The sequence below is a fragment of the Pelodiscus sinensis genome, chromosome 1, assembly GCF_052426305.1.
Source record: "Pelodiscus sinensis isolate ZL-2025 chromosome 1, ASM5242630v1, whole genome shotgun sequence".
In the NCBI taxonomy this organism is placed as follows: domain Eukaryota; kingdom Metazoa; phylum Chordata; order Testudines; family Trionychidae; genus Pelodiscus; species Pelodiscus sinensis.
Window position 1 is genome coordinate 10,424,200 of NC_143052.1, and position 15,138 is coordinate 10,439,337.

The following is a 15,138-nucleotide window of genomic DNA, read 5'->3' on the forward strand; positions in this document are numbered from 1 at the left end:
TTTTCTAAAGGCAATGGTATACAAGAAGGGTGCGGCCGGTTTCTCTCAAGGAGTCAAGAGCGGCCTGGCCAAACTTTTTTACTAGGGGGCAGTTTCTTTTCTCTAACATTTGTGATTCTTGCATAGTTAGATGCCTCTGCCGTGAAGTGGCATGTTTGGACTAGGGATGTAAGCAAGTAGTCGACTGGAGAATTGACTACTTGCTTCTCCCCCTCTGCTGCCTCTGAGACAGAGCAAGGGGAGGGATTGGGAAGATGCTAGGGGAAGCCAGTTTAAAAGCTGGTTCTCCCCCCAGTATCGTCCCCCCGGTACTGCTGTTCCCCCGCATTCAGGCTGAGCCGCAAACAGGAGCTGCTGGACTCAGCATGAGCTGGGACCTAGCAGTCCCAGCTCCAGTTGGTCCTGGATGATGTGCCTATGCATCTTAAATGTAGCAAGAGTCCGGCAGCTCTTACTACATTTCAAATGCAGAGCCACAGTGTGGGTGGCTCGAGCTGGCTCCTAGGGCTACCCCCACTGCAGCTCTGCAGAGTGATCCTTATCGACTAATCGTGTAGTTGACACAATTTGTATTGATTAGCCTGATAACTGCAATTTAACATCCTTAGTTTGGACTGTTCAGAAATTGGAGGATGAGCTTCCCTGGGCAATGTTTGAACTGAGCTGCTTGTCCTGTTCCGGCAACCACTCCTCTCTAGCACACAGGGACTTCCCTTGGCAGCAGAAGTTACTCTGCTTCTGAATTGGGTAAATCAGGACTCCATCAAACTGCTCCACCCGCAGCAGTTTCCGGGAAGGCTGAAGTTTGACTCTAAATATATTGCAATCGAGTATCTGGCTTCTACTGCTAAGCGATATGAATGTCTCATCCTCTCATATCATGGGTATTTTGTTAATTGTTTAATGGGGAAGGAAGGGGTTTCACTTGCACTTCAGGTTGAACGACAAATCTGAATGTTACAAAACTGGACACCGAGTACTTCGATGTTGCAATCATGTATTTTGATCATGGGATCCTTATCTGGCTCCCTCAGGGGGCACGGAATCCGTTACCCTTGCTCTACAAGTGTAGCACCTTCATCCTCAAATAGTCCCAGTCATATCACTGCCGGAGTAAGGCCTCCAACGTAGTCTGGCCCAGGGGGTATTGCACCGGTGCAAAGGCACAGATATAAATTGGAGACTGTTATGCCTTTGCAGAGCCAGTGCAGAGTGGAGAAAAGGAGGCATGACACTGAATGAAGATGATCTAGATCAGAGGTGGGCAATAACTTTTTGGCAGTGGCCACTTCACTTGAGCGTAAGGGGGTGGGGCCTTGAGCGGAAGGGGCGGAGCCAGAGTGCTTTCCCACCCACGGACCATGATTGGTCTGGGGGAGCACCTTTGCCCCTCCCCCAGTGGTTCCCTCTAGACACCCAGGTGAGCCGTGAGGTGACCCAGTCACACCCCCTGTCAATAGCACCCCAAGTTTCCCTGATTTTTTTGGGGGGCAGGGTGGGGAGGGCATGAGGGTTTCTCAAATCAAAGGGGGCATGATGCTGAAAAGTTTGGGAACCACTGATCCCTAGCCCAATTTCCTGTCTTCCAACAGCATCTGGTGCCAGATGCTTCAGAGAAAATGAACAGAAGAGGGCGATTATCAAGATCCATTCCTTGTTATCCAGTCCCTCTGGCAGGCAGAGGTTTAGTGACTGAACCCCTGCTTTCTTTTCCTGCAGCCTTGTTGCATTGCTTGCAGTCACTTCACATGAATCCTGGGGGAAAGCACAGTGATTTTAAATGTTTTTTGTAACAGCATGTGAAGTAATTCCCAATAACAACAACATAAGAACAGCCGTACTGGGTCAGACTAAAGGCCAGTGTAACCCAGTATCCTGTCTTTTGACATTGGCTAATGCCAAGTGTTTCAGAGGGAATGAACGAATAGGTAATCAAGTGATCCATATGCTGAATCTGTAGTTATAGCCCAAGCTACCAATGAATGCCCACTATTTTTCTTGTAACTCTCTTCCTTGGCCAGGGGAGTGACTCTCTTTGGAGTGTGATATCCATTAAGCTTTGGAGCCATTAAGCTTTGGGCATCTTTTGCATAATACTCTCAATACATCCTGACCTCATCTGGCCTGCATGCTAAGTCCAGAGTCATTGTAATGATAAATATGTAAAATCCCTTTCTGATTCCATGAGACTTTGCAGATTATCAGGTTGCTCTGGCTGACTCAGCCTCTTCCTCTGCAGTTTATACTCTGTTTTTGTCACATTATGCAGAAGTGAACCTGGTTTCCTATCCAAACTTTAGACCATGAAACCTGGATGTGACACAAGCTTCCTTGGGAATAAGAATGAGTCATGTTTCTTTGGAGTCAGCATTCTTAAAAATCAGTGTCATTCTTTATTTCTGTACAGTGGATATTAATAGGGAGACTTTTTACTAAAGATGGGCCAAGTCTGTAGCATTTTGCTCTATATGGGCTTTGGTTGATCCATCAGACACCAGGTCCTACGTTTAGATCAGTGGTCCCCAACCATTTGGGGTTGCCGGACGCCAGGGGGCATGGCCGTTAGCCCGCCGGGCGCCCGGGGGGGCGGGTCCCCCCCATAGCCGCATTCCGGGGCCGGCGCTCTCTCCCCCAAGCGCCGCGCGCCCGGGACCGGCGCTAGCGCTTTCTCCCCCCCCCATGCGCCGCGGGGGGTGAATCCGCGGCGCCCCCGGGGCTGGCGCTCAGTGTGCCACGTGCCCGGGGCCAGGCCGAGAAATGCCCCTGCGGGCACCGTGTTGGGGACCACAGGTTTAGATCCTGACTCATGCCTCCAGAAGACTTGGAGCATACACAGGTGTGAGGTTTGGTGTCCGGCACTTGTGTTTCTAACAGCAGAGAAGCAGAAAAGAATTAAACACATAGGCCAAAGCTTTGAAAACACAAATCCCAGTTTTTTAAAGGAGCCCAGGGGACAGAAATTCAGTGGGCATCTAAATCAAAGGCATCTAAGACTATATTTAGGCAGCTAAGTGGCTTGATTATCTGAAGTGCTGCTGAGCAGTCTGCAGCTCTTACCGATTTTGCTGGGATCTTTGAAAGGGCATTTGAAATCAACAATTCACATTAAAGTTAATGGGAACTGGTTGTTTGGTGTAAGAACTGAAAAATCTGACACCATGCATCTTAGTGTTCTAATAATCTACAGGACACCACCACCCTTGAACAACAAGAGAAAGGGAAGAGAAATTATGTACCCAGGAGATCAGAACTCAAAGGCTACTTACCCAAAGCTATTTAAAGGCATTTCCGGTTTCCTTTCTCTCTTAGGGGTAGGAGCACTGGCTCATCCAGAGCCTAATTCTAACAGGCTTAATTTCACCAGACTATTTGAAGGCTACTTAATGCAAACTAAGTTGCTAGAATCTAGTAGTGGCTAAAAAGCATCTGAAATGCACCAAAATACCATTCATAGAATTTCCTTCCCTCTCTTAAGGGAAAAATAGACAAAAGAACACTCGCAGTGCTCCCATATAGTTACTGCAGCCAAAAGCCAATTTCAGATGCTGACTTTAGGAATTTAAAAGCTAGCATAGTGAGATGTGTAATGGAAATGGTAATGTACTGTGTTCTCAGGCCCTTCTGTCTGTGGCTGACACGAGGCCCTTGTGTTTCTCAAGTTCCACATTTTCTTCCTTTTGATTCGTGCCTCATTTGAAGCTCCTTTTTAAATGCAAATTTGCTTGCTTCTTTACTTTTAAAAATTAGTTTGTATTTGGTTCTCCTGAGAGCTGGGAACTAGCAATGGACTAGAGTGAGTTTGCTGTGTGGAGCTGCTATGCAAGTATGCCACCTACTTCCCAAAGGCTGCCAATGCATATAAACCCTTATCTGTAAGCAACATGCCCTTCTACTCCAGTCCGATACCTGCATAGCTCTGTCCATGTACCTCTAGAACTAATCTTGGAAGCACTCCCATGCTATAGACATGGGGGGGCTATAAATCCCTGAGTGGATTGGTGGAATTTCCAAGATACAAGGCCTTAGCTGCTGCAGTATAAAAGAGGCTAGTGTTGCATATGAATAGGAGGAGGAGAAGAACTTGGTGCACATTGTTCCCTGAATGCTTCTGCAGTCACACAGGAGAAGTTCAAATGCCACCCAGCTAATTAGCAGAGCACCCACAGCTAGGTTCTGTTTCTATTGGTGGTGCACGTTCACATAATATTATTCCACACATGCATGGAAAAGAGGAGAGGGGACATTGCTTGTGCCATCTAATTTTATACCTGCAGCAGCAGTATGGCAAATTTTAGCAGGATGCAACGTCTGTGCAGACAAAACATCACCTAGATCAATCTTTAGCTAGATCCGCTGGTAGCACTGCTTCTTAACTGATGGCATTGGGCTGGCCAGTGCACATGAAGCATTTTGAATCCAAATCCAAACGACTTTCTTGTTCCTGAATATCCCATAATGACCTTTAGTATTTGCATGCCTCCCTCTGCAGCTCTTACTGCCAGATTCTGTCCATTCCCTGTGGTTCTGCTGTCCAGAGAGAACTGGCTTTTCCTTTTTGTTTGATAGAGGCATCCCTCCCTCACCTTGGGTGACCTGCGGGGAACACTGCGTGACTAGCGGCCTGACACACAATGCTGAGTAGCGCACAGCCTGCCCCTGCTAAATAACTTCCAGTCTCACACCCTCATAAAAGGGAATTAACTAAACTCCTGGCCCCTGGATGGGGAAGCAGTGTATGAAAACTTACTTACAAAAGTGATAAGCATGTTGGTGTGTAGGAGAAGCTGTGCTGTTTACCACTGGACTTTAGACAGGAGCTGCTGCAAAGGACCCCACGCTTTTCCTTATATTCTGTTTACTTACGACCCCTTCAGTGTTGCCTCTGAAATTGCACAGACACCAGTGACCACAACCTCAGTTTGACTCAGGGGGGGTTGCTGGCTATTCAGCTTTGGAAAATCTGATCACATAGGATAAGTATGTACCTAACTTTAGGCTCCTATTTCTGGGATTTTTGACCAGTAATAATTATGTAGCCCACTTGAAAGGGGATCTGATTTTTAATTCAAGCCGGTTTCACATCCTTGATACCTGTGATGTCCTTACCTTACCAGCTCCCTAGTCATTCTCAAGTCTTCCAGGTTGAACGGGATGTACAAGTGTCCAGTGGTCCAGTGCCTGCTTGTCACTGCATCTGGGGAATAGCCCTGTCTGATCTGACACCACTTCTCTCTCACCTGTGCTGCAGCCTTGTTCACGTTCCAGGAGTCGTGGTGCTGCCTCTACGTGACTACACCCTCCAGCCAGGGTGCTATGTGGTTTCTCCCTTCCAAAGTCTCTCAGGACTGGATCACTAGCTGTAGTTCTCAGCAGTCCTCCGTCCAGTTCAAGTTTGTCACTTCCCCCGTGGCAGGCAGGAAACCTGGGCCATTCACCCACCAACCACTCCAAGTTCCTGCGAAAGTCAGCTCCATCCCAAAATCCTGCTATTTCCTTGGGCTGCTTTCTATTCTACCTCTATCAGGCTTCTTCCATCCATCACCCCGAGGGCCAGGAGTCTTGGACATTTACTCCTTCCCTGGGTTTACTCAGTTTCCCCCTCTGAACCCAGAGACCCACTAGCTTCCTTGCTGCACTCCTTCTGCCCTTTCTTCCTGGCCTTACACCAGTCCTGCCTACTTCTGCCCATTTGGGCTCCATTTTCTGTAAGTGTTTACCTATCAAGCTTAAGGATCCTTCAGGTGTGGACAATCAGGTTGCTTAATAGCCCCTCCTTTCTCCAGCCTTTTCTCTGGGCATCTGGTAAAGTAATAAGTAGGAAGAAAAAGCTTATTACACACATAAGAGTGTGAAAACATTTCAATGCCTTCTCATGGCATCTTTTAAAATCTAGGATGAACTACTGACTTTAGTGGACACACTGTTGCTGCACTTTGGCAATGGGAACAGCATAGGGCCAGCCTATTGCAAGTCAGACACAATGAAACCCTCCCAGAAACTCATGACTCCTTGGGAAAGCTGATATGAGAAATTCTTTCACTGATGAAAATGTAGTGCCTTTGCTTCTATGGATACAAACCAATCAGGGCTATATAGCTGTACTTTACCTTAGCAGGGGCATTAAACTGCCCCTCAAGGTCCCTTCTAAACCTATGATTTATCATATGGATATAACAAGGATGCTTGATGCCTAAATTGTATGTTGTAGTGTTTAACTGCTTGTTTGATCTGCAGGGAACTGCACTACCAGATTTTCTAACAACTCTCTGCTCTTGATGTACAATTGTATTTGCCGGTCAATCCCTTGGGGATTTTTTTTCCAACTCCTTTACTTGGTCCCTCCAGTATATTTTTGGGGAACCTTGCATTTTAATCTCCTTAATCCAGGGTATATTTACACATGTGATTTGTATATTTACTGCAAATTAAAATGTTCTCACTATGTATTTATAACAAATGGAGATTTACTTCTGGAAATCAAGAATGCACTGGAGTGTAAAACTAGTTTACACTAAATGTTGTGCCAATTTGTTGGAATGGCTTAGTTTTCAAGAATGATAGCTATATTAAAATTTATTAAAGCAGATTCATGAGTCCCACTATTGCATAATGGGGTATAATGTAGCATCTAATAATATCTTGGAGGGGAGGGGGGGTATTGCGCTTCTCACCATATCTTGAGTTTCTCACAGCTTCCAAACTTTCTACACAAAATAAGTCGAAGCAAGGGGGCAGATCCTTGATTGATTGTCATAGCTCTACTGAAGTTAATGGTGTTGTAACACTTTATTCCCTAAGGATTTGCTCCATTTTTAAATGAAGCAGCTTTTGGAATGCTGGAGACATGCCATTTACAAGCTGGGGGTATATTTCTCTAGCCCTTCCATGATTTTATCTCTAAATCTTTATTTGTGATGTTAGTTTACTTCCTGGGATTACTGGCAGTTGTGGTGCATCTGCTAGAAGCATTATTTTAAAGTGAAAAGGTAGCTTGCAGGAATCTGACCATCAGAAAATAATCTGTTTAATTTAGAAATTAAATCTTAATCAGTCTGGTGCAATGCCTTTCTCATAAAATGTTGACCTGGCAGCAGCAAGTGCATGGTCCCTATAGGTCATGGAATCTAACCATAATCTGATATTAATCCTGCAGGGAATTAAACTCAATATTACCCTTAGCAAAGTTATCCTCCTGCTCCCCCATTAACCGCCATGATTTATTCTTGCTTTGTGCCCTGGTTATTCTGGACTTGACCAAAAGCCTGTTGAATCCTTAGAAAATCCTCCTTCCATGTGTTTTGTTTGAAATCCTTATGTCCATTTGAAGAGCAAGATCTGAAATTTCTGTTGACTTCCCTGAGTATTAAGGGCACAGGGCTCAGATCCTGTGTCCTTAATACCTGGATATTAGAAACTAGGGCCCTTTTTATCCCAATGATCTTATTATTGTATTGTGTAAATACGAGAGAAGGTAGCGATCAGCGTCCACCGGCAGGCTGGAGAGCCGGTAGGCTGGAGAGCCAGCCAGCTGCATCTCCCTGCTGCAGCAAGTGCATCCAGCTGTGATGAAAGGAGAGTCTGTAGTGAGGGCTGGGGCTTCCCCGCAGAGTCATGCAGAACGTGAGGGACGTGCCTGCACCCAGCAGGCCACACCTCTCCCTGGTTTTGCCTTTTGTGTCTCAGCCCAGGAGTCCGAGGGGGTGTGTTCACCCAAATCTGTTCGTGCCCCGTTTTCGATGATCGATATTAAATAATAAACTCTATTTTACTATCAAAACAAGCTCCCGGTCTCCGAGTGGTCGCATCAAGCTTCCTGGAAAGGGCAGGCAGCAAAAAAGAAAGAGGCGGGGCTTTTAAATGTTCTGGTTTTAAAAACGAAATCTTTGCATTTGGATTTCGCCCCTTCATGGGGAGGAATCCGTTCCCTGCATTCCTATTTAGGGTCCACACCCTGTACAGGGAAATGATCCATTGGTACCAGGTGTGTATAATCCATGTGAGATTTAGAGGATTTTCCAAGATCGTTCAGTGGACTGTCCTTTAAACGGTGTAGTTGCAAAGCAGCATTAATTCCCCCTATATGAATAGGAGAGCTCTGCCTTTAGAGGTGGGAAGAATTGTATCTACGACTGAGCAATACACGTGTGTTCTATACCTGGTGTATAAAACGCCCGCCCGGTATTGGTGCGATGTCATGGCTCCTTCCCCACTATGGCATGATAAATGCAGAAATGGGGGCCAGCAAGTGTACCCCAAAGCCTTATCTACCAGGCTTTGGTATAAAACTTCCCCCAAAATCTTAAAAACCTAGATCTTGGGAATAAAACTTCCACTGCCACCACCCAAATGTTGATAAAGAAATCAGGGGAGATCATTTGGGAAATCTCGCCCCTAAAATAAAAATCAGGGCACACAATTAACCACTGCCAGGTTAATAAAAAGAAAAGAAAGAACTTTTATTATTACAACAATATTCCTGTTGATGGCATAATGACTAAATAGGAAGGAAACAAAATATACTCATGGAGAAACTCCATGGGCCTAGAACTTGGTTACAAAGAAAAGCCAAAACATCTTTAAACAGTGCCAGATCTCAGATCCCATATCCAACCCTTAAAACAATAAAGCCTAATGAAATTACCTAAACCTTACCCTACTTACAGAAAATGAAGAATGGTGCCTTGGAGAGAGAGACATGCTTGTCCCTCTCTGTAGCTGCAGAGGACACCCAGAGAGACAAAAGGGAGAGAGGAAAAAAAACCCAAATTCCTTTGTCCCAGTTTTGAAAGTCCCACCTACATTGCTACTGGTCACTCCACCTGGCTAGGTGTAGTTAACCCCTTAATCCCCAGGCTGCTGGCTAACCATCATAATAATGACAGAGGGGATTGCATAGAGCTGCGTGGGACGCTAGCCAGACCTGCATGCACCCTGCCTGCCAGGGCGCGAGCTTTACAAGGACTCCGAGTCGCGTGGCAGGCATTGATTTTTACCGGGTTGTCTCCCGAATGGAAAGAAGAGTCTTTTGTCCGGGGGTTGCTTGTGGATTCCGGCGGGTGGCTGCAGCCGGGCGAGCCGCCACACGGGGGCAGCCCAGCCAGCGTCTCCAATGCCCGCTGCTCCCTGCAGGGTTGGAGAGTGAAAGCATTTCCCCCACCCCTGCTTGTGAGGGGCGGACTGTGCATGACGCAGGGTTTGCCGGCCGGTCTTTTCGTAGAAATAGCTGCGGCGAGGTGGGAGCCGGGGCAGTCACACGCGAGAGGCAGGAGGTGGAAGAAGGCTCCTGGGAACCCTTTTAGCTGGCACCTTCCCCCAGCGGCTCCTGCACAGGGAGGCCCCGGGGAAATTCCGCAGTAGAGGAGCATTCCAAGCGGGCTGACCGGCCAGAGCCGGGCTCTCCCTCCCGTGGAACACGTGCAGCCTGCGGCCACTGGGGCCCCCCTCGCTGCTGGCCCCAAGGCTGTTCCCAGCCCTGCCCCGCCCCTGACTTGGCAATAGCTGCGTTTTAAGAAGCCTTAAGAGACTAAAGCTTCAAGTGCTGCAGCGTGCATACACCCACTAAGGCGGACCCGGAGCGCAACCCGACCTTGGTTGTAAAAATGCCCATGGAGCTGACGCAAAGCCGGATCCAGAAGATTTGGCTCCCCAATGATAACTTCCCTGCGCTGCCCCGCAGATGTGAGTATAGCGTAGCCCGGAGGGAACGGGGGGGGGGGGGGGCGGGCGTAGATGCGAGTGTAGTAGTGCGGACCTGGGTGCAGATGTGCGGGAAGGGGCGGGAATAAGCTGCAGGGTTTCCCGCACCGCAGAGCCTGTCGCTGGGTGCTAGACACCCCAGCCGGGTGGGCTATGGTGTATATTTCACACGCGGTGGCTGCGTGTCCTGGCGCGGGGTGCCGCGAGTTGGGGTGTGTGTGTCCCTCTCGCCTTCCGAAGAGATGTGATGGGGATGCTGGGAGGGTGGGGGAGGGCGAACCCCTTGTTGGAAGGGGCCATCCTGCATGCCACGGATTTATCCCTGTGGGCGACCCCTCCTCCAGTGTCTCGGATTTGAAAACTGACCAGGAGCGTTGCTGGCTTGCAACTGGCCACTTCGGACGGCTGCATTGGGCACTAGAGGAGACGCCAGGCCCAGGGAAACTGGGGCGCCCCATCTTTGTCAGGAGGCTTTTCCCGGGAGGCCAACCCACCGAGCGCACGGGTGGGGGGGAGGAACCTACTCCCACGTCTGTGCTCAAGCTACCTTGAGCTGGGCATGGGGAGGGCCCCTTGTATGCGGTGAGCCGGCGCCCCTGAGTTCAGTGCTTCCGGGCTGGCTAGGGCCGGGGGCAGGATGTCTGCGAAGGCCATGTGTGTGACCTGAAATGCTCTCTAGCCCCGTCTAGCCGCAGCGCTTCCCCGGGCTGCGCGCATGGCTGGAGGCGGTGCTGCTCGCTGCTGCTGGCTCGTGTGACTGACTCCTCCAGTCCATGCGGCTGCGGAAAGAGGATGGAGGTGATGATGGATTTGCCGCATCCAACTGTGCATGCTCCGCGGCCGGGCCCCGGAAGGGAGGCCCGATCCACTGTGCAGCCTCCTCCTTCCCGTCCTCCATCCCAGCGGCTGCGTTAGACATGGGACCGGGGCACTGTGGTGGCGCTGGCTGAGGTGTCTCTCCCCTGGTGCAGAATTGAAGAGTCCCCCATTGGTTTTAAGTACAACGTTTGTAGCATTCCTCGCTCTTTGTCTCCCCCCCCCCCTCGCTTTTTTGGCTTTTTATCAGGGATCCATGTGGATCCAATAATTCACTTTTAGCTCTGCCAGCAAGAGGCAACTTGCGATGGCTGGGTGCTGCTGGAGTGGTGGGTCACGTGTCCATTTGCCTTCATCTAGCTTTGGATAGGCTCCTTTAATCCAGAGACACTGGAAGGACAAGCCTCCCCCATCCCGGGATACTAATGCTGATTTCTCTAACACACTTTCAGAGCCCCTCACGTCTTGATGTAAATACGACCGACCGAATTTTTTAAAAGTGCATGTAGGATGACAGAGGAGTGATAGATCAGGCTCACACTGTTAACCCATTCACTCAGGTTTTATTTCGGCTGTGGCTGGCAAAAGCCTGATTCTGCTTGGACTTTTCCTATGCACTTCAGTGAGAGTAGGCTGAGTGCTTGAAATGTCTCGCTCGCCCTTTGCCTTCCATGTTCAACATGAGCTGCATAAGTGACTTGACTTTAACAGACGGGTTGTGATCCCTTAGGAGAGAGCTGAAAGGGGTCAGCGGAGTGAATAATGAAGTTAACACTGAAACAGCTTCATACATTGGCACGAACGGGAAAGCCTCATAGCCTAAAAATTGAACCACAAAACGCGGGAGTCATATAGGTGTTACTGTTCAGGAGTTGGTCAACTTACTTGTAAGCAAAGCTGTAAAGACGCAAGTCAGGGAACTGTAACAATTCCTAAATAAGCATGTTAGAGACCTTTGTAAAATACTACTCTTTTGAGGTGAGGGTTGCATATATTCTGCACTCTAGGAATATACAGCAGTAATTTGGGAAGTTAGAGACACTAGTCTTGTCTTTTAACTAAGCTTTATCATTTTAAAGTAGCTTGCGCATTTGTGTCCCTGGACCAGAAATACTGCACCTTTTAACAGCTGGAGTCAAAAACCAGACATTGACTATGCTGGCTTTCTTGACTCTGAAATATGTAATTGTGTGTGTTGAATGCCAATACGATTTTACAACAGATAAGGAAAACAAATGTGGTCTCTGCCTGATTCTTTGGTCTCATTTACTTTGGTTGGCAAATCCATTAGGAAATTTTATCGGAGGGAGAAACTATACCAGTGTTGCCAAAGCATAAGAAAAAGTCAGACCTGTTGTATTTCTCCCAGATTTGGTACAATCTCCCAGAACAGGGCTACGTGAGGAGTTTGATGCTGCCTCCTGTGTTCCTTTGTCAGGCAGATGTGTAGATTAAATGAAGTAGGAAATAGCTTTATGGAGCAGGCTGGGATATCTGTGTGGGAAAGGAGGGGAGTGAGGGCGTCTTTTTTAAGTACCATCAAAAAGCTTGATTTTGTGCCTGTGAAAAACAATGAGTCGAATTTGTCTGACTTCTTGTTGGGAGAGATTGAATGGATGTGAAATGATGCCTGCCTCCTGCCTTTTGGTGGTGATCCATTCAATTTCTGTCAAGCTGCACGTCTCTCACGTAGGGTCTGTGCAGCCAGGTTTCTGCAGACGGCTTAATGGGCAGAGCCTCTCCTTTCCAAGGGGAGGGGTGTGTGTGCATGGAATAGCTGAGCATGCATGGCTGGTACTTCTCCTTCATCCTTGCTGAACATGCATGTGTACCAACATTTATATGTGCATTTTCTGTGTATACAATGATATGCATAATGCAGTTATATACCGTGTGTGTGTGTATACACACACTGTATTTGTGCATACATGCACAAACATCTGCATTCATGCACACAATGCTGAAAAAGCCATAGGGATGCTTTAAGTGTTTTTAAATCTCTTTATAAAATACATGTGTGCAATATGCATAGGTATTTTTATAAAGTATATGCATCATAGAAATGATTACACAGCTATATTGCATACATTTCTTGTAGTCCCTCTCGAAATGTTGTTTGTGATGATCATGCAGCTTGTATTCTGTTTGTTCAGCATAAATTAACAATCTTTAGATAGTAAAAATAAACATTGCCCTGGTGAATTAAATGCACAAAAGCCAATGTAAGCATTTGCTAAAGATCTTGGCTGAATCCTCTTTACAGTCCCAACTTGTCCTGATTACATTAAAATGTAATATTTTTAGCGGTGGCCAGAAAGGATTAACTAAATCATTGTTTCATTTTACGTGCTCCCTTGTTTTGCACCTTTTGAGGGTTTTCATCTAGTCTGTGATCTCTACGTCCTGTTAACATCAATTGAAAGACTGTAGATCAGGTGTTTTAACAAGCAAGTGCCCATACAGTTTTCAGCTGCTACTTCTCTTTAGGAGGTATAATAATTTATTACAGTGGTTCTCCCCAGCCCAGAGTTGATAGGCTTTCTTAAAATGCATTGGATGAAAAATTCCAATTTAAGATACTCCCCTCCTACAGAACTCCTCTTGAAATCATTGGGAGCAGTCTGTGTGCTCAGCACCTCTGAGGATCAGCCCCTAAGATTTCTAATTCTGCCTGTGTGTATATGTGCATGCGCATCTTTCCAGGGTCAGATTTAATTAATTGGAGCGTAAGAATAATGAAATATTCAGTGGAGCGAACCGTCCAATTCCCTTCCCTCTTCAAGTATCTATTTATTTTTAATGTCGAGCACAATTGGCAAAATGCCTCTTGGCTCAGTGTTGTGGATCCTTTGTCTGCTATGGGGGAAGGGAGCAAATTAGGTTTCACCTCCCACCCTCCCTAGCCAAGTGGTGAGAATTCAGCTCTGTGGATGGGAGTGCAGAGACGGAGAAGCACTGTAATGTGCAGTGCAGCCCTGTGGTCTGGGATTGCAGATTTCTTGTAATAGGAATAGTGTAGCCCAGTTCTGATTTGGTGAGCTCAACTGGGAAAATTGGGGAAACTCTCCTTCAAGCCGAACAGCAGAGTCTGGAAAAAGAGCTGTTAATTCAGGAGAGCAAGGCTCAGTAGACTCTCCAATTTATTATTCCTTTCAGACTTGCATTACTGGAGTGTTTCAAAACCATCTTCGCTTCCCCGCCCCCCTCCCTTAATTCAAGAAAAATTGTGTGTGCGTTTAAAATTGACCCACTATGTTTTGTACAATAAGAGGGAAGAAAATTGCTCCCTGAACAGCTCAAAAGCTTTCTCTTGGCATTTCACTGTTTAGATTTAGTCTTTTGCAGAGTAAGAGCTTCACAGCCCCAATACTAATGAAGTCCCTGTGAGCCAGATCGGACTGTAAGTGAGACAGGACCATTTGGGGAAGTGGTGAAAGCTTCCATCACGTGGCATCCTTAACAGACTGCTCAGAACCCTAAGTGGGGACAATTCTGCATTTTCACGAGATGCTCCATACATTGGAAATAATTCTGTTACATCTCTAATTCCGTCAGTCTTTGATTTTTTCAGTATTGACCCTTCTTGGCTAAGGTCCATTACTCTGTTAGTCAGCTCTATTGAATATTGGCAAGGGGAATGGACTTGAGGATCTAACTGGTCTTTTTCACTGTTGGTCTAATTTTGTACCTGTCTGTGCTTTTCCTGATAACTTTAAGGGATTTTTTGAATGAAGCAAGGTGGTGGAAATTTGTCCTGTTCTAGCTGCACAGGATTTTGTCAGCCTTGAAAGAAATCTGCATCCCTTAAATTTTTCTGAGACTCCCAAATCTAGTTTGAGAGAAATTCCATCCCCCTTCCCTTTTAGTAATCTGCCTCTTGCATGCACCATCCAAACATATTGGCAGAGCTCAGCAAATCGCATGATCCAGATTGGCTGCATCAGAGTAGAAGAGATTGGAGTCCTGTTTATTTGGTGCAGATATAATACTCCTCTTCAGTCTGTTTAGTTGTTACAGAAAGAAAAGTAAACTTAATAACACTAGACATTCACTCCTTGCATGCCATTCTGATGAGGCTGACAGACTAAACAGGACTAACAGTGTTGTAAGGAATGAAGGAAAAATGTCCTTGAAGGGCTTGTGTATAAAAATGAGGACTGCAGATAACTTCCTGCTGAGTTCTTATTTAAGACTCTTTTTATGCTTTGCATGAAGGCTAGGAGGTTTTGCATACAGTGTATCATGGAGCACCAAATAACTCTGCTATAATCCAGATTCTGTTAAGCCATTAACGAGATGGGTCATCCTTTCTTGCATTTTTTTTCTATCCTTGATGTAGTGCCAGTCCTATGCCTTGAGGTTTAGGAGCCTTTTCTATGGGTTTCTCTTCCCTTGTGGAGTGTTGGGACTCTTCCTAAAAACCTTGTTGAGGATGGAGATGACTAAATACAAGAGAATTTGGCAGAGTTGATAATATCTCTGAACTGAATTTCATTCTATTGATGCAGAAGTACCTGCTTCAAAACAGCATTATACATGTGGTAAGCGGTGGAGGCAGTAAAGGACCATTTCTGAATTGCCACAACTCTGATACGCATTAGTTACATTCTATTTCTGTCCTTTTTT

At 46.6% G+C, this 15,138-nt stretch overlaps 1 protein-coding gene across 9 annotated transcripts in view; it reads left to right on the top strand.

Moving 5' to 3' along the window:
• PFKFB3 (6-phosphofructo-2-kinase/fructose-2,6-biphosphatase 3) overlaps positions 1-15,138 on the top strand; it is a 94,465-nt gene that overhangs the window by 57,434 nt on the left and 21,893 nt on the right. The window contains exon 1 of one of the 9 annotated variants that reach the window (XR_016349545.1): positions 8,640-9,678. The exons of 6 other annotated variants lie outside the window; for them this stretch is intronic. Coding sequence is in view for 2 of the 3 variants with exons in the window: in XM_089778210.1 (XP_089634336.1) it covers positions 9,600-9,678 (79 nt within the window). In the remaining variant the exon portion in view is untranslated. Of the gene's footprint in view, positions 1-8,639; positions 9,679-15,138 lie in introns of those variants that run through there. 2 more of the 9 variants (XM_089778210.1, XM_075925979.2) reach the window with 2 other exon arrangements.